Source organism: Psittacula echo (assembly GCF_963264785.1).
Source record: "Psittacula echo genome assembly, chromosome: Z".
In the NCBI taxonomy this organism is placed as follows: Eukaryota; Metazoa; Chordata; class Aves; order Psittaciformes; family Psittacidae; genus Psittacula; species Psittacula echo.
Window position 1 is genome coordinate 54,916,718 of NC_137742.1, and position 22,612 is coordinate 54,939,329.

Below are 22,612 nucleotides of genomic sequence, written 5' to 3' on the forward strand. Positions count from 1 at the left end.
GCACATCCTGTGGTTTGTAGAGTATCTGTGAATTCCTATTCAGCAAGCATGCCTGCATTTTCTTCTGTTGGAAGTTTTAACATCTTTGTTGCTTCTCCTTCACAAGAGAACAGGGTGGTAGATATGTCTGTTTCCCAAGTGTGTTAATCAGGATTGAGATGATGTGTTTTCCTTATAGCATAAATTAAAAGTTGGTGATAAGCTGAGTTCCATAAAGCGCTTATTCTTCTTCTCAAAATGCATTGCTACTCTGTAAGGTTGATTGTTATTCTATTTTAAGTATGTGTTTAATTGCATAATTATGTCTTAATAGCACATTTTTTAGTGATGCCTTTTAGACATCACACTCAGACTAACATTTTGCTTATCTGGACAGCGCTCAAGGGGCTCAGCATTTGAGAGAGACTATTGTGCAGGTTTGTGCATGGAAAAATGTAAGCAGCAAAACCCAGAAAATCAATCTAGCTATAGTGTTTTGAATTTGGCTACTAGGAATGCATTCAGCAGTGCTGAAATAAGGGAAATGTTCTTTGTTATTTGCAGAGAGCTCTGTGAAACCTGGTACAAAGGGAAAAAAAAAAGACTTTGTGAAAAAGAGCATAATAAAATCAGACAGTAGATGAAGTGAAAGAGAACATGCAATTCCTAAATTTGCTTGGAAGTTGGGTTTTCTTTTTAGTTAGCTAGTATGCATTAGCTTTATTTGGCTGTTAATCTTGGTCAGAACTGATACTCGGATGTCAGAGCTGCTACACAGCTCAGTGTGGGAAGGGGAAAGGTGTCAATGACAGCATCAGCTTGAATTGAAGTGATGAGAAGCAGCAGCACATTAGGAAGATGGGAGTACTTTCTTTTAATAATGTACTTAATCATCCCCAAACCCCTTTCCCCCAAAGCTAGCATTCCATGTGACTTGTGTGTATTCTATTGTACATAGTAGCATGAAAGTAAACAATTAAAAAAGACTTCATCTGCATAAAGTGTGAACTTTGCACATACAAATTCCTTTCATTCTGCTTGATTTGCAGTAGTGAGGTGAGGGCAAAGCTGTGGAAGGAAATGTCTTCAACCTTCATTCTGATACCAGAAGTATGGCAGTGTAGACCGCAACCTGTTACAGTAAAAACATGTAACTGAAGCACTCTATATTTTTTCCTTTCCCCCTCCCCAGGTTCTGTCTCAGAAAACCATTGGTTCTTCACTTTCAGTTTTGTGGTTTAGGCAAAACCCAGTACATTTCAGCTGAGATCAGTGTAGCACGTTAATGCTTGCATGTCTGAGTAGAATATCAAAATCACACAGAACTTTGCTAAATGCCTGGGCTCTGTGTTGAGCAACGACAATACCCTTTCAAAATATGTGTTAATTTGATATGCATTTAGTGGCTTAACTGTAAGAATGTTGGCTGCAAAGCCTTGAAAATGTAGCTGATTTATACTGAACTGACTTCACTTGCTATAAAACCTTTTATTGTGTTTTTGTTTTGTTTTGTTTTATCACCAAACTCTGAAACACTGTGGGGTTTTTTGTTTGTTTTGTTGGTTTTGGTTTTTTTCCCCACTCTTTTTTTCCAACAAATTTACATGGTTCTGAAAAATTTAAAACAGAAATCACAGAGGACTATTCCCAGAAAACTTGGACACGAGTTGGTTATAGACTCCTGTGCTAGGAGTTAAGAACACACCATTACTAACTGATGTGCAAAAGGACTTTGAATCTTGCTGCCCACTGGGCCTTCTCTGAGAATGTTCTTTCTTTCTGAGGGGGTGAGAGTATGATTTCAAGCGTTCACTCTAGAAAGCTGCAGCTGTTAGTGAGTGTCTTGCTTGATATAGCAGTTACTTCTTGCAGTTAAGAATGCTTATTTTAATTTTTATGCGTTGCTATGTTGGGTTTGCCTGCAAGAGTCTCCTAACAGAAGTGGATTGACTATTTTAGATAAAGAGACAAAGATGACGATGATGATGTGCTGTTATTTATCTGTGGTTTATCTCGCTCTCATTCGATGAGCAGCCAAGGAGAATATGGCCTGAAACCTTTTAAAATTTTCCACAAAGGCTCATTTGAAAAATGCAGTGGGTGCTAAATCAGTTCTTTGTGTTGGCATGGGGGTTGGAACTAGATGATCTTAAGGTCCTTTTCAACCTTAACCATTCTACGATTCTGTGGTCATAAGAGATGGTGGGTGAACTGTCTTGCTGCAGCAATGTATTCACTGCTTCTACTGGCTCTTCCTGTAGGTAGAAGAAACCTCAAGCCTACATTTTCTCTCCTGTAATGTTCCAGTGTTTATGCCTCTCACTTTCTTCTATGGCCTGCAGAGAGCAGTGCATCTCTTGGGAGTCCTATAAAGTTGTATGAAGGGTCCTGCAGGGAGGACTAACAGGACAATTTTTCTGCCACATATCCTCTCCTTTTTGACTTCCAAGCACTATAGGTCAGACAGCTATTGGTGAATGTCCTGATAAAGCATATACTGGGGAATAGGAAAGTAAACCTGTTTGAAGTACTGTAATTTTGATTAAATCAGGGGTAAAAAATGGAGTTTCATAAGTGTTAATTCAGGTAACAGCCAGGGCTTACTGTCAGTTTGCTGAAGTTAGTGATCTTTTATGACGTCATTTTGAAGTGTGGAAGACAGAAGATGGAGCCCTTTGCTCTCACACTATACACGATGTTCTTTACAGTAAGTAAATCTAACAAAATAAGTGGTTCTAGGTCATTTGGGTTACTGGGGATATTTGCAGTAAGCAAATGTTAGCAATTCTTGGATTACAGCGGGCTTTCTAGAATTGTGTCACTAGCTATGGTAGGGGCTGAGTTCAGATCTTTACCTTACCCCATTACATTTTGCAGTGGTAATTGATAATCACTGTAGATTTAAATATATAATGTTGGCAGCATGCTCAATGAAATGCCCTTGATTCTGGAATGAGCGTTAGCTATTTAGGATGCAGGGGAACAAACAAACCATGTCTGTAATCTTCTTGGCCATGATGCAAATTTAGTGTCTCTATTCCTTGTATGTATTGATCCAGTACAAGTGCTGTAGTGGTATAAAGGAATCTTACTGTGATAATACATTTGAATGTGTATGTTTTAATCTATGTAAGTACACTTCTGGTAATTTCGGCTAGGTAATGTTTTGTATGTCTAAAATTAAATTAGGAGTTATTTAAAAAGAGAGAATAGGTCTAATTCTATAGTGCAAAGTTATTTTCTGCCTTATGCTAGCAATTGAAATGCTGTACTATAAGCAAAATGCACTGTTTCAAAATGTATAAATAACAAAATGCTAGTTTAAGTGCATTAGTCCCTTTTCCATTATGCAATATGCAGCTCAGTTTTTATATAATTAACAGACTAAGTAGCATATGGCGGAACACAATAATTATACTTTTAAACATGCATGCTTGAATAGAAAACCTCATTTAAAAAACTGCTTTTCTAAAAATACTGAAATATTTTACTGTACCTCTTGGAAAGTTCATAACAGATGTCAGTGCAGTCATTAATTTGGAAATAAAGTGCTGTAGCTGTGTCAAATGTTTTAAACAGCAATTACAGTGGTTTTAAGGGGTTTGTTTGTTTGCTTGTTTGTTTTACAGCTCTGAACACAAATCTGAACTCTCCTTCTTGGCTGCAGTATCCCTACTTATGATCTTCTTTCTGGTTCAAAGAAGATGCTCCCTGGTTTCAAAAATTGCCATGGCACTCGGGCTCCTGGGAGTCTACAGTTACCGGGCAGCTATTGGAAATGTCATATTTCCATGGCAACATGGCAGCAAAGATATTTCAAAGTAAGTTAATCAACAGATATGTAATTCTATTTCTAGAGAGGTGTTAATGCTTTGGATATCAAGGAATGAAGTGGGAGGGGACATTATGTCTAGTCTAAAATCACATTCTTATGAATAAAACTCTATTTTGTAGGTGCCAGCGCTCAGATTTTGTAGTGTGTGCATAATTTTGAGCTCCATAAAGTGTCTTTTGACGGTGAGAATTTAGAAGCAGATCAGATAAGAATTAATATGAGGAAAACCCAAATATTCATACCCTGTGTTTTTGCTGCAAAGAAACTCCAAATGCGCTATCTCCTCTTGTTCTAAATGGACTTGCCACATTTAGCAGAGCACATGCCAAGCTCATTTAGCTACTTCTTAGTTTTGAAAAAGGCTCAGGCAGTAATTTGGAGAGTTACTTTTCTGTATCTTTCCTTTGCTGGTGACTGTTCTGTACTGGATGGTCTTTCAAGATGTAACCAAATTTCTCTTGAGGTCTAGGCTGTGCTGCAGAATGCATACTAAGGGTTTTTATGTGGATGTTAAGTTTCTTATAGAACTAGTCTGTAACTGTAAGGAAGCTGTTAGCTCTTTCACCAGCAGATGCTTCTGGAATATATATAGCTAAGTGGACTTACTTTTATTATGATACTTTTTACTGTTGGATTGTCTCTGGCTCTGCAGCCTCAAGCTTTTGTAAATGTCAGAGAGCTGTGGAAAACTTCTAGAATCAGGTCATTTGATGAGGAGGAGGGGATTGTGGAAGAGAAGTAGTAAAACAATTATTTTCTGGACTTAATAATCTTTCTCTCACACTTATTTTTTGATATTTTTATATGGAATTTGATATGGATACAAATGGTTTCTGTTGACACTTTTTAATCAGGGGCCAGAGATTCTTAAGATATGCAGAGATGGAAAAATCCTCTCCTGTAAGGAGAAGATCTTAGGACATATAAAAGATCAGATTTGCTAACAAGGCATGTTTTATAACAAATGTGTATGTATGTATATCTAGATATATTTACATACATTCTGTCTCTCCAAATATTGATGATAATTCTAGTTGTATACTGGTGTTAAGCTAACATTGTGTTCTAGTTCTGCTGGATGTGAAAGTAAGGGTTATCTTTACACAGTCTGCAGGATTTGGCTCTGTATTTGGAAATGCCTGATTTCTGAGTGTGACCTCTAGTTTTGCTTTGTGTTTGGGTACAGTCCCTGGAGAAGAATACTGACCTTGCAGTGAGAAGCAAAATACTGCAGCGTGGGACTGAACATTAAATACAGCAATTGAGCCACAAATAAAATGCCATTAGAGAAATAAATGGAGTACTTACATATTAAAGGCAGAGCATTTACTGTGAACCTGTTCATTCTATAATCAGTGTATTGATTGCAATTATAACAAGATAGATACTGGCTTTTTTGTGTTATTTCACTGTAAATAAATAGTGAACATGGTGATTTGCTTAAATTATGCTAGGTCTTTATATATCTCTGGTTATAGACTTGTCTAAAAATTACTGTTTTGTTTCAAAGCTTTATATCCTTCAGATTATCAGTGTAAGCTGGTATGGTTAGCAAATGCAGGTTCTGACATTTGTGTTGACACATGTTTTGCACCTGGGGCAGGAAGTATGATGCAGGATGAAGGTCACTTTCCAGATCTCGATAAGAAAGGACCAACAACAAATGTGTAACAAAATAGCTATTTTATAACAGAGTAAAAAGAGGAATATAGGTAGTGAGTGTCTTCAGATATTGGTAAACCTACTTTTTTGCAGCATCAGAAAAACCCCAGATGAATCTTCCTATGGCATGCTGTGGCACATGGGTCCCGTGTGTGGAGAGGTTCTGCCTCCCTCCCATACTATGGTGCCTTTTATTTTGTGTTAAAAAAACCCACAACAAAACAAAACAAAAAACCGAAAGCAACAAAAGCCAAAAAAAACCCAAACCAAACAACCCAACCAACCAAACCAAAACAAACCCATGTGTCTGCTCCTACCCTTTCAGAATTATCTTTGTTGTAACACACACACACACACACACACACACACACACACACACACACACACACCCCCGCACACAACACAGGCCATCACAAGGGTTCCAGCATGGTCCCATGCCAGAACATTGAGAAGCCCATGATAATGTGGGCTCCTCGAGCCTGAAGTACAAGGCCTTATAGAGCAGACATGATTTGCCCAAGATCACTAACTCGTCAAACATGTTATCTTTGTCAAGGCTCCCAACACAGCATGTCAAAAAAGATGGTACACACATCTTAGTAGTTTTGAGATGTTAACTGATGTGTTGTCATAGTAATCCTAGCTCATTAGATGGCTGGTGTGATAAATGGTAAAGGCCTATTTAAAATACCACCAGGAACAAAACCAGGACTTTCTTTTAAATATGTCTAGAGGTATGTTTATTCATGTGTGTTCATAATACAGAATAACTCCAAATCCAGGTGCAAGGAGGAGGTAATTTTGTGTAACATGAGAAAAAGCTGTAGGCAGCCAAAGCATTTTTCATACCTAATGTTTGTTCTGTACAATGAAGAACTTTTGCTCTGAAATTCCTCCTCTCTGTACTCTTTACTGAAGATAAGGTGTTTTTTTTTTTTTTCTCTGAATGTGACAGCTGCTGTGAGGTGGATGAGGGACAAGAAGCAATTGAAGTATATCACATCTTCTATGGCTTACACTAAGATAACCTCTAAATTAAAATATGCAGGAAAGTAATTTGGCCTTCCATTTTCCATTGTTTAAAAATGATAGTTTGTGAAATGAAAAAGATAAGTATCATACTAACTCAAACAAAATAATAGTAGTGCGTTTGCTGAGAAATTGGTTTTTTTAGTCTGAATTTCCATCAAGTGGTTAATTTCAGTTTTCACTTAACTCACTTAACAGTGACAAATACCCAAAGCTATTTCCTAAAGTTTTACTTCTAAGTTGCGTGAATGCATTTTAATATTTTATGGTAATAATTACATCAGAATTACCAGAGATGCTGAAAAAGGGCACTGAATTTCTGCCTTAGCCAGAAATGGAAGAACTGTCTAAACTTTATGGATTTTGGTTTGGGTTGGTTTTTGTGGTGGGTTTTTTGTTTGTTTGTTTGTTTGTTTTGTTTTTTCCTCCATTTTTTCCCCCTAAAGGAAAAAGCCAATGGTCCTACAGAGATTTTACAAAGGCTTGATATTTAAGGGAATAAAACAGTAAAATGCCTTTGCTTATACCATTATGTATGAGTTTGCATCTCTGAAAGCTAAACCACAGAACATAGCACTCTATTCAGGTTTAGGAAGGCCACATCACTGTCATGTGGTGGTTTAATCTTTTTTCTTGGTTCTGTGAGTGCAAAAAGAGAACTGAATTTATAAATACTGTTGCTTATTATTTCTCCTGACGCTTTTTGGTTCTTTTTCCTGTATGTGGAAAATAAATAATGAATTCAAGCTCATTTGTTAGCAGTAGTTGAGAAGGAAAGCGGCCTTCTAAAGCCTGAAAAAAATAATAAAAGTTAAAAGAAATTATTTTTAGAATTTTAAATTAGTGGTGTTTTCTGTTGTCAGCTGGTTACATTAGTTCCACCAAGTACAACTGGTCTTTTACTATTTTTAGTGTCATGGTCTAATACTCCATGTATTATTAAGTCCAGATGACTCAACAATCCTCAGTTCTCAGTGAATTATGTTAACTTTGTAGGAGAACATGTTTGTTCACCACTCAGGCTGCTAATCCCTAAAGACAGTGTATATTACATTATGGATAAAATGTGTAGATAACGTGGGTTTTTTTATCTTTTTCAAAGACAACAGAATTTTTAATATGCTCATTTGGTGAGTTCATTGGATTATTATTATTACAGTTTAATAATCTAATGATTAGATTAATAGGATCTGTGACTTTTTTTTTTTTTTTTTCCCAGTAAACATAAGAATATCAGTGCATTCTGATGGATATCTGCTTTTACTTTCTTTGTTCCTTTGGCCTTGTAATACTAGAATAGCAGGTCACAGCTTTTAAGTTTACTGGTCCTTGTCTTTGTCAGCTTTTTTGGATGAGATGCTGTGTTTTTTCAGAAGCCAGCTTTCACTGGAAATGAAGAGGCCAATGAATTTATAGGTGCAGTGAACATAGCACTAGGTTCTAATTACAGCTACAACTTAAAGCAGTCAAATTTTTTGTAATGGGATTGCTTAGGGTTTTGAAAAATGTGTACAGTTACAAGGAAAAAATGTGCTGGTATAAATCAGCAAGTCTGTATATCTGTGCAGCTATGTGAGGTGAGAAGATGTCTGAAGTATGCAGAAATTTCAGAGTGAAAAAAGGGTCTTCAAATACAATCACTGTGTTTTCGGTTGGCTAAAACGAAGCATATGTTTGTGTGAATGTTCAGTGAAAAATTACTGAGCAGCTTAAAGGGAATAGTAATTTTTAAGTTACTTTAATTCCTGAAATAAAGATTCCATATTGCTCTGAGGAGTATTTTTTGGGAAATTCATTATGCTATATAAATGGCATATTTATATGAATGTATTTATGGACCTAGACCTTAAATAGTAATAACAAATTTATTTTTGTTACATTAATTGACATGTTACACTAATATGATATTTTATTTTATAGGTTAGTTTTTTCACACAAGCTGCTTTCTTTGCTAAAGTTGATTTGGATGTCTTGCAATTTAATTATAAACTATTTTTAGAGTTTTGTATTTGAGAAAGCTCTCTCATGAAATTGCCAGTACTAGCCTTAGAATTTAACCTGTTTGGCAGAACTGCATTGGTCTGCACCTCTCTTGAAAGACTTTCTGACCTGTGAAATAGACTACTAGTAGTAGTAGCTAATATTTCTGTTTTATTTATTTATTAATTATTATTACCTTTTTTTTCCCCTTCTGTTTAGGGGGATTACTGAAGCTCGTTTTGTTTATGTCTTTGTTCTTGGCATAATCTTCAGTGGTACCAAAGACTTGCTGAAGTCACAGGTTATTTCTTCAGACTCTGGCGTGAAGAGTACAGGATTATGGGAAGTGTATAGTGGATTGGTTCTACTAGCAGCCCTTCTATTTAGACCTCACAATTTACCAGTCTTGGTGTTTTGTCTGTTGATTCAGACAATGATGACAAAATATATCTGGATACCTTTGAAATTTGATGCAGCACAGATTACTGTCATGCACTACTGGTTTGGCCAAGCTTTCTTCTATTTTCAGGTAAGCTGTATAATCTCTTTGTTACAGGGATGGGAGGGAGAACAGTTTTTGAAAGAAACATTGTTCATTGTGAGTAAAATGCCAGCTAAATCTCAAAAAAAAAAAAGTTTCCTGATTTCTCAGAAGGGTTTAGTTTCTAACTGTATTATTAATGTTTGGTTTTTAGAATAGGGGAAAGATAACTTATGCTCAGTACAGATTTCCAAAAGTGTTAAAAATATCAGATACCTATACCAGGGGTAATTATGGTCTGTTAGCGGTGGGCCTCCTTAGTACTGTTCTGGTAATAACAAATATAAGAATTTCAGCTGAGTTGATTAATACGGATAGAGGGCAGATGTCTTTTGTCCCTGATTCTTGAGGCTTATAAAACCTTTGGTAGCATCACAATAGATCTACATACAGTTAACGACTGAAGGGAAGTTCTGTGACAAGGCAGTGTCTCTTATGAGAATCAGAACTAATTGCCATTCTTATTGTATCAAATGATATCTTCATTCTTGAGGAGGCTTACTAATTTCAATAATGACTCTGCATTGCAAATAAGGTTGCAATTCCACAGACTTTCCTTAGCATTGAAGCTGGAGAGGTGCTCTCCACTTCTAATAACGCTGAGAACTTCTTGTAGCGGACTATCTTAGGAGGCATTTATTAAACTGGGAATTGCGTTGTTTATGATTTAGGAGGAGAGGCTTTCTGATTTGTTGCAAAATTTCAAGGTGAGACCTGTGTTGGCTTTACTTTCAAGGCGTGGCTGAGGATGTTAAAGGTGTGGTCAAGTTTAGGGTACTTCCCTACTCTGTTTCTGATCCTGTTAGTACTTTACCAAGGATTGGCTTGGCTTTTCTTTGAGAGTACATGTGAGGACAGGGAATTGCTGGTGGGGATAAGATCATCATGATTCATCCCTTCCTACCCAGTTTTCCTGCTCAGAGGACATAACACTTCCTGGTTGAATACCTTTTGCATGGCTTAAATGTTACTGTTCAGGCAGTCAGCTCTGATTATGGCATTCTGAGAGGAGGCCTTAGTGGGGCTGTCAAGAGGCTGAAGGCAGGGCCTCTTAGTACTAAGGTACAAAGCAAAAGTAGGTGCCAGAAGTTTAATGGTGGGTAGGCTAGCAATAAAATCCAGGCTATGAAAAAGGAACTAATAAAGAATGTCTTGAATGTTTTCATAAAGCAGTCATTTTCAGTGATGATGAATTCTTGGTACAGTTAGCTGCAAATTTCAAAGAACCACCAGATTACAGAAAAGTTGAGGCTGGAAGGTGCCTCTGAACATCATTCAGTTCAGCCTCGACCATCTAACAGGTCAACCACGTCCGGTGTCCAGTCCAATTTTAATTACCTACAAGGACAAAGACTGTGCAACCTCTCTGGGCAGTTGGTAGCAGCACTTGAGCACCTTAGCCAGTAAAAAACCTTTTCATGGTGTTTAACCAGAACTGCTTGTACTTCAGTTCGTGTGCATTGCTTTTCATCCTTTCACTAGTCACTACCGAGTGACTGAGAAGGTCGGAGTCTCACTACATTTTCTTTACTTCCCTTCAGCAGATATTTATACACATTATTATGATCCCTGCTGAGCTTTCTCCTCTTGAGAGTAAACAGACCAGCTTGTACAGATAGATGACATATGCTTTGTTCCTATCATGATCTCTGCGGTGCTTCAGTAGACTTTCTGTGCTCCATCCGTGTCTGTTCTGTGCTGGGGAGCCCAGAACAGGACCCAGCAGCCCAGATGTGATCTCACTGTTGCTCAGTAGAGGGAATGGAGCCTCTCCCTCAGTCAACTCATGCAGTCCCAGATACTGTGTCTTTGCACGAAGGGCACATGTATAGACAACATGGTGTCCACCAAGACCCCATGTGCATCTCTGACAAGCTGCTTTCCATATGCCTAGCCCCCAGCCTGACCCAAAGCATGGATTTTTTTCATCCCCAAGTGCCAGATTTGACATCTCGTTTGAACTTCATGAGTTTCTTGTCAGCTCACTCTCTAGCTTCTCTGAAGGGTATCAGACTCACTTGGTGTATCCAGTATACCACTCCTCCCAGTTCTGCATAGTGTGCATACTTGTTGAGGTGGCACTCTGCCCCATCATCCAGGTCATTAATGGAGGTGTTAAAGAGTATTAGCCCTAGTGTCAAGGCCTGTGGTTTTTCGCTAGTGGCTGGCCTTCAGGTGGACTTTGTCCTGCTGATCACAACTCCATGAGCCTGGCATTTGAGTAGGTTTCAGTCCACCTCACTGTCCACTTTCCTAACCTGGACTGCGTTAGTTTGCCTGGAAGGATGTTATGGGAGAGGTGTTAAAGCCTTCTTGTAAGGTGAAAGCACTCAACTTCAGTATTGACCTCTGTTAAGCCTGCCTTGGTACCAGCTAGTCATTTGTTTACTACCTCTGAGGCGAGTGACACCTATGCTTGAGTGCTAGGGAAGAGATGTGAAGGAAGCACAACTGTATTATAAGGCATGATGTGCACTTCTGGCATAGATCGAAATGTCTTCCCTGACTTTCTTTCCTCAAGTTTTGTGGTTGAGCGGAGTGGTAGAGCTACCACTATTAAACTGACTGGGTTCACAGTGGTGCTAGGTTTTTAATTTCCAGACATACATAAAGATCTAATGTGGCATACAAAAATGATAGCAGGTCTATGACTGAAATACAGAAATGGAAAAAGCACTGAAATTTGTTGCTGATGTACATGAGACTGGATACTAAATTTAAACTGTGCTAGCTAAATGAGCCAGGAGAAGAGAAATATAAACTAAATCTAAAACCCTTTTATCTGGAAATATGAGAGATTTAGAGAACTACTTTTTGCACATGTCTTGGTATGATTATGAGAAGAATGAGACTTCTTGCCCATGTTGCTGAGCCTTTATTAAATCTTGGTTGGTAAGAGGGTTTGTAATGACAAAAACAGTCAGTCTGTCTTGCTAAGTGTTGAATGTAAACGATGGCCTTTTGAATTTGATAGTGAGTAAAAATAGTCTTGTTCAGGATAGCATATTTAATGAATGAGGCAGTGTTCTGTCAAAAAAATATTGTAGTGTCCTTAAAGACTTTATGGAAGTACAGCCGTGAAAATCCTGTACAGAGTAAGCAAGGTTCATAGGAAGAAATACTATTTTTCATTAATCAGTTGGTATAGTTGATGAAAGTGTGTCTGTGGGGAAATTAAGTGCCTGGGTGTGGAATCTAATATTTTGATCTTAAGTAGAAAGAAAACCAAAGCAAGTATGGGTTGAAATCAAGTGCCTTGAGCTTACACTTGGTTTTGCATTCCATGCTTCATCTGTGCTAGGACCCTGAATGCATCTCCTGTCTAGGAGCTTAGTTTAGTGGAGTTAAAGGTGATCTCCTTCACCGAGAGGAGCTGTTGGGAGAAAAGCTGGAAGTTAGGGCCTGGCCCTGCTGTCCTATGAGACTTGCTTTTAATGTGATGCTTTACTGCCTGAGCTGTGTCACAGATACGTGAGCAGGTATGTTTGTGCCTGCCTCTTACCCTCTTGATCCTGATCTGGACTTGGACATGGTGTCTGGGCTTTCTGGGCTAATGTGGGACCTGCCGTGTCACTACAGACTTGCTGTGTAACCTTTGGACTGAGTCTGGCCCTGATCAGTGTCTCTGGATCCAGCTGCAACCTGGACATGCCACTTAGCATTCCCAGTCCTCCTGACTTACTGCTCTCACTTGCTCTGTTTTCACAGTCATTTCCCATCTTACCTTCCCATGCAGAACCAGCTGGCCTTTGCTGCTTTCTGACAATGTGAACTTAAAAAGAAAACTTATTAAACAGTTTTAACTTGGGAATACTAGACATAAACTTGTTTTTCCAGCCCTTCAGCAAGACTTGTGAATGGTAAGCAGTGGAAAAGGTTACTCACACAGGTTGTGCAGTCTTCGTGCTTGGAGGTTTTCAGAGCTTGAGTAGCTAAAGTCGTGTGTTACTAATGTGGAGCTGGATACAATCACTTTGGTTTTTAGGCTTGTTTTAGTAGTTAGGATCTTTGCTTTATTTATTGTTTTGTCTAATTCAATGAAGAGAAAAGAGAAGCAAAGTTAAAAATATTTGACTATTGTCAAAAAGCTGTGAAATTAATACATTTAGTCAGAACGCCACTTATTTGTCAGGATGTTATTGCAAGCTTGAGAACCTGTTGATGAATTTTTCAACAAGATTGAATGATTGATTGCTTTATCCTAAGCTCAGTGTTGTCCACATCTCATAACTCATCAGTCACTTCCCAGAAGTATATTATATCTTTAGCATTGCTACGTGCCCTTCAAATACAAGAATAGAAATAAATATCTTGGTTGTTTCTCTTAACTACAGCAAATCCTAAAAAAAACTATTGATGTAAATATTTCTTAAAATACTTTTGTAACTATGTGAAAGCTCATAAATGAACACAAATTCCATGTATTTATTTATTAGTTTTGCGGGGTTTTGTTTTCATCCTTAGAGCAGTATATCTGCAGAAGAGGAGAAAAAAAATACAGTCTCAAAATGTTTAAGACTTGTTTATACTCTGTTCATTTTAATTATTGGAGGAGAACAGAATAGGTTTGTACATTTTCAGAGTAATTTATATCCAATTCATCTTGCCTTTAGGTAAAGAGAGAGAGACTGAGTAACATTGCGAAGTGGTTGATGGCTTTCTCTTGTTATGATTTGAAAGCATTGTAGGATAACTTAGATTGAAGAGGACCTCATCAGGACGACAGTTCAATCCCATTCTCAGAGGTTGTACCAGGTTGCTCAGGGTCTTGAAACCTTCAACAGTGGAGACAGCAGAACTGTCTCAGTTTTATTTTTTTCAAATTATTCTGCTTTTTTTTTCTCAAATTATTTGTTTCACGTAACTAAATTCCTCATTCTGGGCTTGTTCATAGGGTTCCAGTTACTAGAAAGACAAAAAATTACGTGTGAAAGTGCAGTAACAGTCTGCTATGCTAAATCAGTTGTTAAACAAGCCAGAAGCATGCCATTTTTGTCTTGCACCTCTGTACTTCTCAGTTCAGTGAGAGTCATTGAGATGCTGCTCATTTTCAGTGAGTGATGTGGTATCTGCAACATTTTCAGAAAAATCATTGCAGGTTTGAAGAGGGTTTTAGATTGTTTCATTACTGTCTATGGAGGGATTTTCCTTTGTTACTGCAGCAAATATGCTGGGTAATTTCTTTAGCCAGTGTTCCTGTATTTGTGCTTCATTGATCTAGGTGATGATGGATTATCATGGAAAGCTTTTATGCAATAGTGCATTGTCTCCTGTCACTTTCTGCCTTTACCACAATAAGCTATTAGACCATTGAAATACTTGAGTGATACTTTAAAATAAAAGCAGACACTCTGAATTGACGTTTATGTATTGTGTGAAGTATTAGAAGTTACAAGCTACTAAAATTCAGATCAAGTGTATGAATTAGTCTTGGAGAAAGATATCTAATGTGAAGAAAAAATGCTGCTGACTGCTCAGCAGGGCTCTTTCAATAGTAGCTTTGGAGCCGGGTGAGAGTGAAGTGTTTGGACACTTAACATGCAGTGTGGTCAGAGTTGTAAGTGTGTGGATTCAAGTGTGTACATCTTTGTTTCTCCTTGTTCTATATCTGTATCACTTTAAAAAAAGTCAAACACAGGTGGAGTGAGCCCTGTGTGAAAGGAAGTTGAAAAGGTGGAAAGCACTATTTCTCCATCTGGTTCCTTCCTCTGTCCTCACTACCTTCCAGAGCAGGGTACATTTTTTTTGCCCTTTTGTGCAGGACCAGTGACATGCACTCCCAGTTGCTGTATTTATTCTTGCTCCTTCTCACACGCGGTGGGATGGGAAGTTGCTCTGAGGTGCCATGGATCAACAATGTACATGTCCAGGAGGAGCAAACAATGTGAAAAGACCTTTCAGCTCTTCATAAGATGAGAAGGATTGCCTGATGTCTCAGCTTTTCTACTCTGCATGTATTATACAGAGAAGAAGGAGAGAAGAGAAAATAAGTAGGTGCGGTGGGGGAAAGACCTGTTACTTTGGACAAGGACTGGGGGAAAAGAGAGGAAGTTCTCTCCCTGCCTGTCCCTGGCAAACTTACTTGTTGAGGAGCAGCACCCTGCCCTGCTCTCAGAGGGCTGCACTTGACCTTTCTGCTCTTACCTTGTCCTCAGTCTGTACACCTTAAACCTGAGGAGGAGCTTTGCTTTACAGCTTTCTTTTCCAGTGTCAACTTACAGGCAGTGGGGCACAGATCAGCTTTTACTTCAGTGGCTCATCATCAGTTATTTGCTCTGCTCCTGTCATTGCTGAACATTACACTAAATGCATAACAATAATGTGTTATTGTTATGGTGCAATGTAACAGTCTCTACAGTGGTGCATGGTGAAGGTCAAAATGAAGAAGACTGACATTCATAAGTCAAGATCTTTCTGCTCTATGGTGTCTTGCTAAAATCCATAGCCTACTGCTTTCTTACAGCTTCAGTCTCCTGTTACATTCTGGGGAGATCTTCATGGTAGGATTCACAGGGAAAGTACTGATGAGCCCTGAATCGTTCTTTCATCATTGATGATCTTTTTCTCCTTAGTTGTTAGACCTATTTTGGAAACACAGTTTTTCCTGTCCCTCATGGCTAGTTACTTATGTAGTTGAAAAAGCTACCTGGTTTTTGTGCTTCCTGGTGTGCTCTGGATTTTGTGGGCAACCCAGATGTGTATTTGATCAGAAGACTTCCTTGCTGGGGTATCTTGGTGGTTCAAGACTGCTCATTAAGGTAAGAGGAGATCAGGTTGCAGGGAAAGGGGGAGCTGCCACTCCTTATATGCTTTGCTGAGACTGGATGTGAGGGTCTTGGGGGTTACAGCGCTTAGTTTTGTGTTGGTCTGGAATTCTGTAGGGGGAAAAGGAGAGTTTGATGGCTGTTAGAATACCAGTGCTGTGGAAACCGATCAGCTTCTCCAGATATGGCAAGAATATATAAGAGCTTTCACACTAGTCTGAGGAAACCTATCTTTGACCTGCTAAGAAATATTCTGCCTTAATCACTGGATGTGTTTTCTGCTTTAGGTATTTGAGTAAAGTTAAATACTTAAGCATTTTCAATAGAAAATACTTCCTTCAATTTTATATTATCCTTTGTTACTTTGTGGTCTTAGTCACTGGAAAAAGAAAACTCGGTAAAGCATACAAGTCTTGGACAGCTCTTAATACTTTCATTACTGTATGTTCCTTCTGTTTTTCTACATTTTGAATTTCTTTTATTGATGATTCAGTCTGTCTAGGCTGACTTTCAGTCTGTTTCAGTGCAAATGTGGTATAGGATCTTGGAAAGAAGAAACCTCTCTGAATTTGTAAGCCTTAATCTGGTTACATGCAGCAGCTTGTATCATGGGGCAGGCAGGCAGTGTAGTGTTCCTTTACAGGTCTAAATTGGAGCCCTTCTGTGTCTAACAGCAGGAAATATTAATCTCCTGGTATAATTTTGGGCAACAAGCATAAAATCTTGGGTTTAAACCAGGCATGATGAAAAACGCATTTTTAATTTCATTACTGTGACTGAAATCAGCAGGAGTAGCTGCTTGCTTTAAACTCTATTCTTGGATGTAATTTATTAAACAATAGCCATGTTAATTTGCACGCAAAATAAGGCAAATGAAAGATCATGCTGTTTATGCCTTTATTGGTCTGTAAATCCTCAATAAAAGCTCTTGTTTGGCAAGCTGCTTTATTGAAATTCTGATGTAAAGAATATGGCTGAATTGTAAAGTGGCTTAAAGAGTAAGTGTTCAACTGGTACAATAATTAATATTATTATAATGTATTCTAAATGTTTCTTCAGAGGTATTTGAAGCCTTACTTTTTTATTCCTGTTTTCAGGGAAATTCAAATGGCATTGCTACTGTGGATATTTCAGCAGGTTTTGTGGGACTAGAAAGCTACGTGGAAATACCAGCAATCTTCCTTACAGCATTTGCAACTTATGCAGGACCTTTGCTTTGGGCCATTCATCTGCTGTGCTACTTAAGTTCTGAAGTTAACAGGTAATCATGTTTTGTATTAAAGTAATACGCCTCTCTATGTACTGCACATACAAATGCCATCCATATAGTGTACTCCTTCGGAAACAAATAATGTTGGTCACATAATTTTCTTCCTTGGAAGTTAGTTTTCTGGTAAGAAAATGCATGGGGATTTTTTTGGGGGGTTTTTTTTTGGTATGAGTTTGTATCACCTGACTCTTCCAGTTCCTTTTTCTTTGCAGAAGTTTTGCACTGGGGATATAAGTGTGTGTTTTACTAACTTTGTTTCTTAATGAGTTCTCAGTTTGTGCTGAGTTACTTACAGTTTTATTATGTTTTGTTGTAACAGCATGTGCTGCCTAAAATCATTCTTCTTGGAACCTACTAAGTAGGAGATCTGAGAAGGACTTTTTAAAGTAATAGAACAGAATTCAAACTTAACTAATGGGATGTTCTTTGAATGTCTGTCCTTGTTTGGCATAGTGACATATGTTTTATAGATAAACCAGATTTATTGTATGTTACTGGTTATTGCAGTCATTTGTAGCTAAAATATTCATACTTTTTGGTATTTTGTGTGGTGGATTGGTTAATGGAAAACTAATTAGTGCATTTGAAATTTTAAGAACATATAATTGGAAAATACTCATGTAACTTAGACTGTGCATGTAAAATCCAATTGGACTCTCTGATATTGCATTTAACTCATCTTCCAGGACATTCAAAGTGAGATGCAGTATGTTATAATAGAGAAGTTGTAAATTCCTTACTGTATAATAGCAATGCAAAAAGTTTATACATTTTAACAGACGTAACATTTGACAGTGACTAAGTTCTTACCATCCCAGAGTCTTTTCTGTGTTATCTGTGGAATATGAATGTACTTTCTCTTTTTCTTTTTTTTAATGGGGGACAAAAACATTGCAGCAGGCTTGGCAGGTGGGACTTAAGAAGTATTTATTTTGTCATAGCTCTTTCCGTAACACATGGTCATCCTTTGTAAACTTCTGACTTAGCTTTATCTGCAGAGTGTCATGCAGTCTTGTCCTGTTAATGCTTTTTGGTTTCTGTCTTCTGTTTTCTCTTCTCTGTCTGCTTTTTTTTTGTTCTGGGCTATAGTCTTGTCCTGTTAATGCTTTTTGGTTTCTGTCTTCTGTTTTCTCTTCTCTGTCTGCTTTTTTTTTGTTCTGGGCTATACCTACACTGTAAACTTGTGTTGGCATGTGTGTATCCATCAAAAGTGTAAAGGAGATTCGATCCCCAGCTGACCAAGCTGGATAGATTAGTGGAGGTTTTTGAGCCAGGAAAGACCTATTCTAATAGGCTGCATTCCTGCATAGTCATTGTGTCCATTGCTCCATATTAATTAGCAGGTAGAGTTACTGTTCACCTTAGTTCACTGATTTGCCTGTCTGCCATACTGCTCTCTAAAGATGTCTGTCTCTCTCTTCTTTATCACAGTGGAATTATGCAGCTCAGTGCTGGGTCATTGTATTGCTCTAGTAATGCATTCCGTCATGTAGATTAAGACAAACTGTAGAATATTAGCTCTTAGTCTGAGGCCACCTACCTTGAAGTCATCTTTGCTCTTATATAGATTGGTACTGTCTAAGTGATGGTCTTTATCTATAATGCCTTTGAAACCCATTGCTTTCTCTGTTCATTCTGATATTCTTTTGCTTCAGAGGAATACATGTGAAATACACTAAATATTGATGTCTGGATTTGTATAACCACAGAAACCCCTTCCTTGAATTTTTCTGTCTGGTGACTTGACACCAAACTCAGTATTAAATCCCTGTTTCTGATGCTCCTAAGTTTAGATTTGGTTACTGCTTTGCTCCATCAATGCATCTTCCCAGTATCAAAGCTCTTCAGGTTTTCTCCATTCTTGCAACTCTCTTTAAAGATAACTATTATATATCTCATATAAAGCCCCACCTCTTGTCTTGTAGTAAATATGTGACCCATGACCCACGGTATTACTTACATTCTATTAATCTACTGTTTTCTCCAACTCCTTTATACCTCTGTCATGCTTTGTTTAAAATAGTGCTAGACAGTTTCACTGGTCACATCCATGTTCCTGTGTTGTCTATTTCTTTTAGCAGTCCTGCTTTCCATTCTGTGCTATTACACTGAAGATGCTTTGGAACTGGAATTTTTTTTGCTTGTGCTTAGAGGGCTCTGAGCACAGAGGAGTAAATTGCTTCAGTGCCATTGTCTGGGAAGGGAGAAGGAAAGAATAAGACCACCCATAATATTTTTAAAGAGCTGAAGTTTAAATGTTGTTTAAGCCTTAGGCTGCAGACTGTGATGAACACTAACATACAATGAAGAGAAAATGATACCATACAGCATGTTTTTTCAGTGCTCTACTAACAAAATAATAATGAACTTTAACAAAATCTTTGCGGGTCTGTACTTGTTTAGCATTGTTTCAAATAATGTGCCTCTGTAGTCATGTTGGTTGTTGTTCTGATGTTTTCTTGATTGGATTTTTGCAGATTAAAAGCTCAGCTAGTAGTGTTGCCAGGTACAGTGCTCATTTAAACTGCTCTCAGGTGGGTAGCTGAGACCTGTAATACCCACATCACTTATGTAAGTAGATTCCATCAAGCAGCTCGTGTCTGTAGCCTTTTTAAAGTTCATTTGGGTCAACTGGTAAGGTTGTTTCCTCTGTGGAACAGTACATAAGTCTGGACTGGAATCTCCGTAGCCGCTGGAACTTCTTTATATTGGTATGTTATGGTGCTCAGAACTTGGTCTGTACACTTTTTATTTTACTATTCTGTTCTGTTGTTGCTGCCCAAATTACTTTGTTATTCCTTGAAGCCAAAGCTGAAATTGCAGATGGCAAAGGTTCAGCTGTTTCACAGGTTTCCTTACATGTATAGGAGACTGAAATTTTAAAGTTGTGGAAGCTTTTGAATGTTCTTCATAAAGGATTCTTATTCAGTGATTTATAAACAATATGCCTGGGTCAGTGAAATTCAACCCCTTTTTTAATATGGACCTGAATGCAAGATGAAGATCCTTTCCAGTCTTCCTCCAGATAGGAAGGGCTAATCCAGCTGCCAGCTCCTCCAAAGGGAGTATGCTGAGTGGATCTCATTAGATTACCACAGCATGTCATCAGGATTCCTGAGCCATCCTGATACAGTCTTAGCAGAATGGGTGTGCCCAGAACTGCTCAGCAGTGCCATTCTTGACCAAGTCCCTGGCGTCCTGCAGCCTGTTTTAGTACTGTTGCATCTGAGGAAGTTGACCTGGACAGGGAAGCCTGACTTCACTGCTAACTGCCTTCGTTTATTCCAGACATTTAGCAGAGCTTGTGTAATTTATAGCTGCATCAGTTGGGTTGGCTTACCGGAGCTTCTTGCTGGAGTTTTTAGAAGCTAAGCTCTACTGGGGTGTATCTTCCTAGGGACAAGTACACATGCATATCCTTCCTTCTCTCTGCACTTCGCATTTTTGGAACCATGCAATACTTGAGTCTGGAGTCCAACCCTCCTGTCCAAAGGAGGGTCAACCAGAGCAGGTTCATCAGGGCCCTATTTAGTTGGTTTTTGAGTATCTCCAAGGATGGACACTCCAGGGTCTCCTTGGGCAACTTGTTCCAATGTATGACAAGCCCCTCAGCAAAACAGCTGTTTTCTGATGTTTAAGGGGAATTCGTTATATTTCAGTTTGTGTCCATTGCCTTTCATCCTTTTACTAGGCAACACTGAGAAGAGTCTGGGTACATCATCTTATTTCTGCCCATTAAATGTTTATGAATACTGGTGAGATCCCTGATGGGCCTTCTCTACTCAAGGCTAAACAATCCCTGCTTTCTCAGCCTCTCATTTTATTCAGATGCTCCAGTCCCTTCCTCATCTTTGTGACCTTTCAGTGGACTTGCTCATACACCCATGTCTGTCGTGTACTGAGGAGCCCAGAACTGGATTCACAACCCCAGATGTGATCTCACCACTGCTCAGCAGGCAGGAAAAATTACCTTCCTCAGTCTGCTGGTTCTTCTTTTCCCACAACAGATGGGTTGGTGCAGGGGAACATTGCTTGCTCATGATCAACTTATTGTCCACCAGGAACAACCTATGTCCTTCTCTGCCAAGCTGTTTTTCAGATAGCCCCAAGCCTGTCCTGCTTAATGGATTTTTTTCTTCTTCAGGTGCAGGATTTGGCATCTCCCTTTGCTAAACTTACTGAGTTTCTTGTCAGATGATTTCTGCAGCCTCTTGGGGTGCCTCTGAGTGGCAGCAGACCCATCTTCTCTATCAACCACTCCTCCCAGTTCTGCATAGACTGTGTACTTGCTGAAGGGGCACTCTGCCCCATCATCCAGGTCATTAATAAAGATGTTAACGAGTATCAGCCTCATTGTCAAGCCCTGTGGTTGTTTGCTAGTGACTGGCCTTCAGGTGGACTTTGTCCTGCTGATCACAACCCTGTGAGCCTGACATTTGAGCAGTTTTCAATCCACCTCATTGTCCACTTTCCTAGCCTTAACTGCATCAGTTTGCCTGGCAGGTTGTTATGGAAGATGGTGTTAAAAGCCCCCTTGTGAGGTTAAAGTGCGTTAGATGCATGCAGCCGATGTACCTTTGGCCAATATAGTAAAATGGAGTAGAAGATAACTAGGTTTTGAAATAATACATTTGCTGTGGAAATGTAGTTGTAACTCCTTAAACAATTTGCTTCCATCTGATCAAACATGTGGAACTATGAAATATTCTTCTCATATGGAAAGGTAAATATGTTTCTAAAATAATTAAGTGGCTTGTGATAGACAGTAACATGGGTATTACTGCCACTTTTAGTCCTTCAGGCTCTCCTGAGAAACTTGGCAGCTTAAATGTGATGGGATTTGCACAGACAGAAATAGAAAGAAGAACTCTCTGGCTTCAGTCTCCATGGAAACTGTGCAATAACTCTTGAAACTATTTTTGAGACAGAGTACTGATTAAACGGATGTCTGAACTTAACCAAGTATTCTGTGTGTGACTTGCATAAATTCCAGAGAGCACCTGATTCATGTAAAGGGTAGTTTTCACAATGGCCACTGTATTGCTCTGATCTGTAGTAGAATTTTGGATTTTGGGATCCTTATGATCAGGAAAAGGGCCATGGTTTTGGATAATCTGACCTATATTATGTGACCTCACTGTGCAGTACACTCCAGATGGATTCAGTTTTCAGGCTCCCACCCAAACAAAATTGTCATGTGGGTGATGTTCACAGTGTTGTGTAATTACCACTCTTTAGCTAGGCATTGTGCTAGTTTTCAGATTTCTTGCACATTGAAATCTGTGTTTTCATTGGTTTAATGAGTCAAGTGTCAGGATGAACTGGTGGACATTTCCTAGCATTAGAAGGCTGCATGCTTATTAGATTTTCTTCATTAGCTATCAATAGTTTTAACAGTGATTTGATGTTAGCAAATGGCCTTCAGGTATTGAAAACAGGAGTTATGCCCAACAGAAGGATGTTAGTAGTTGACAGACTTGCTACGTTGTGACTTTGTTAATTTAGAATGCTGGCACAGCAAGCTTAAGTTTTGTTGCGAATTCTTTTATAAT

General features: G+C 38.6%; 1 protein-coding gene across 1 annotated transcript in view; it reads left to right on the forward strand.

The window, feature by feature from the left end:
- Nucleotides 1-22,612, forward strand: part of PIGG (phosphatidylinositol glycan anchor biosynthesis class G (EMM blood group)) — a gene marked incomplete at its 5' end in the record, with an annotated part of 84,880 nt that overhangs the window by 35,915 nt on the left and 26,353 nt on the right. Inside the window, 3 exons of the mRNA XM_080638097.1 lie at nucleotides 3,609-3,800; nucleotides 8,705-9,014; nucleotides 16,888-17,051. Coding sequence (XP_080494223.1) covers nucleotides 3,609-3,800; nucleotides 8,705-9,014; nucleotides 16,888-17,051 — 666 coding nt within the window. The remainder of the gene's footprint in view (nucleotides 1-3,608; nucleotides 3,801-8,704; nucleotides 9,015-16,887; nucleotides 17,052-22,612) is intronic.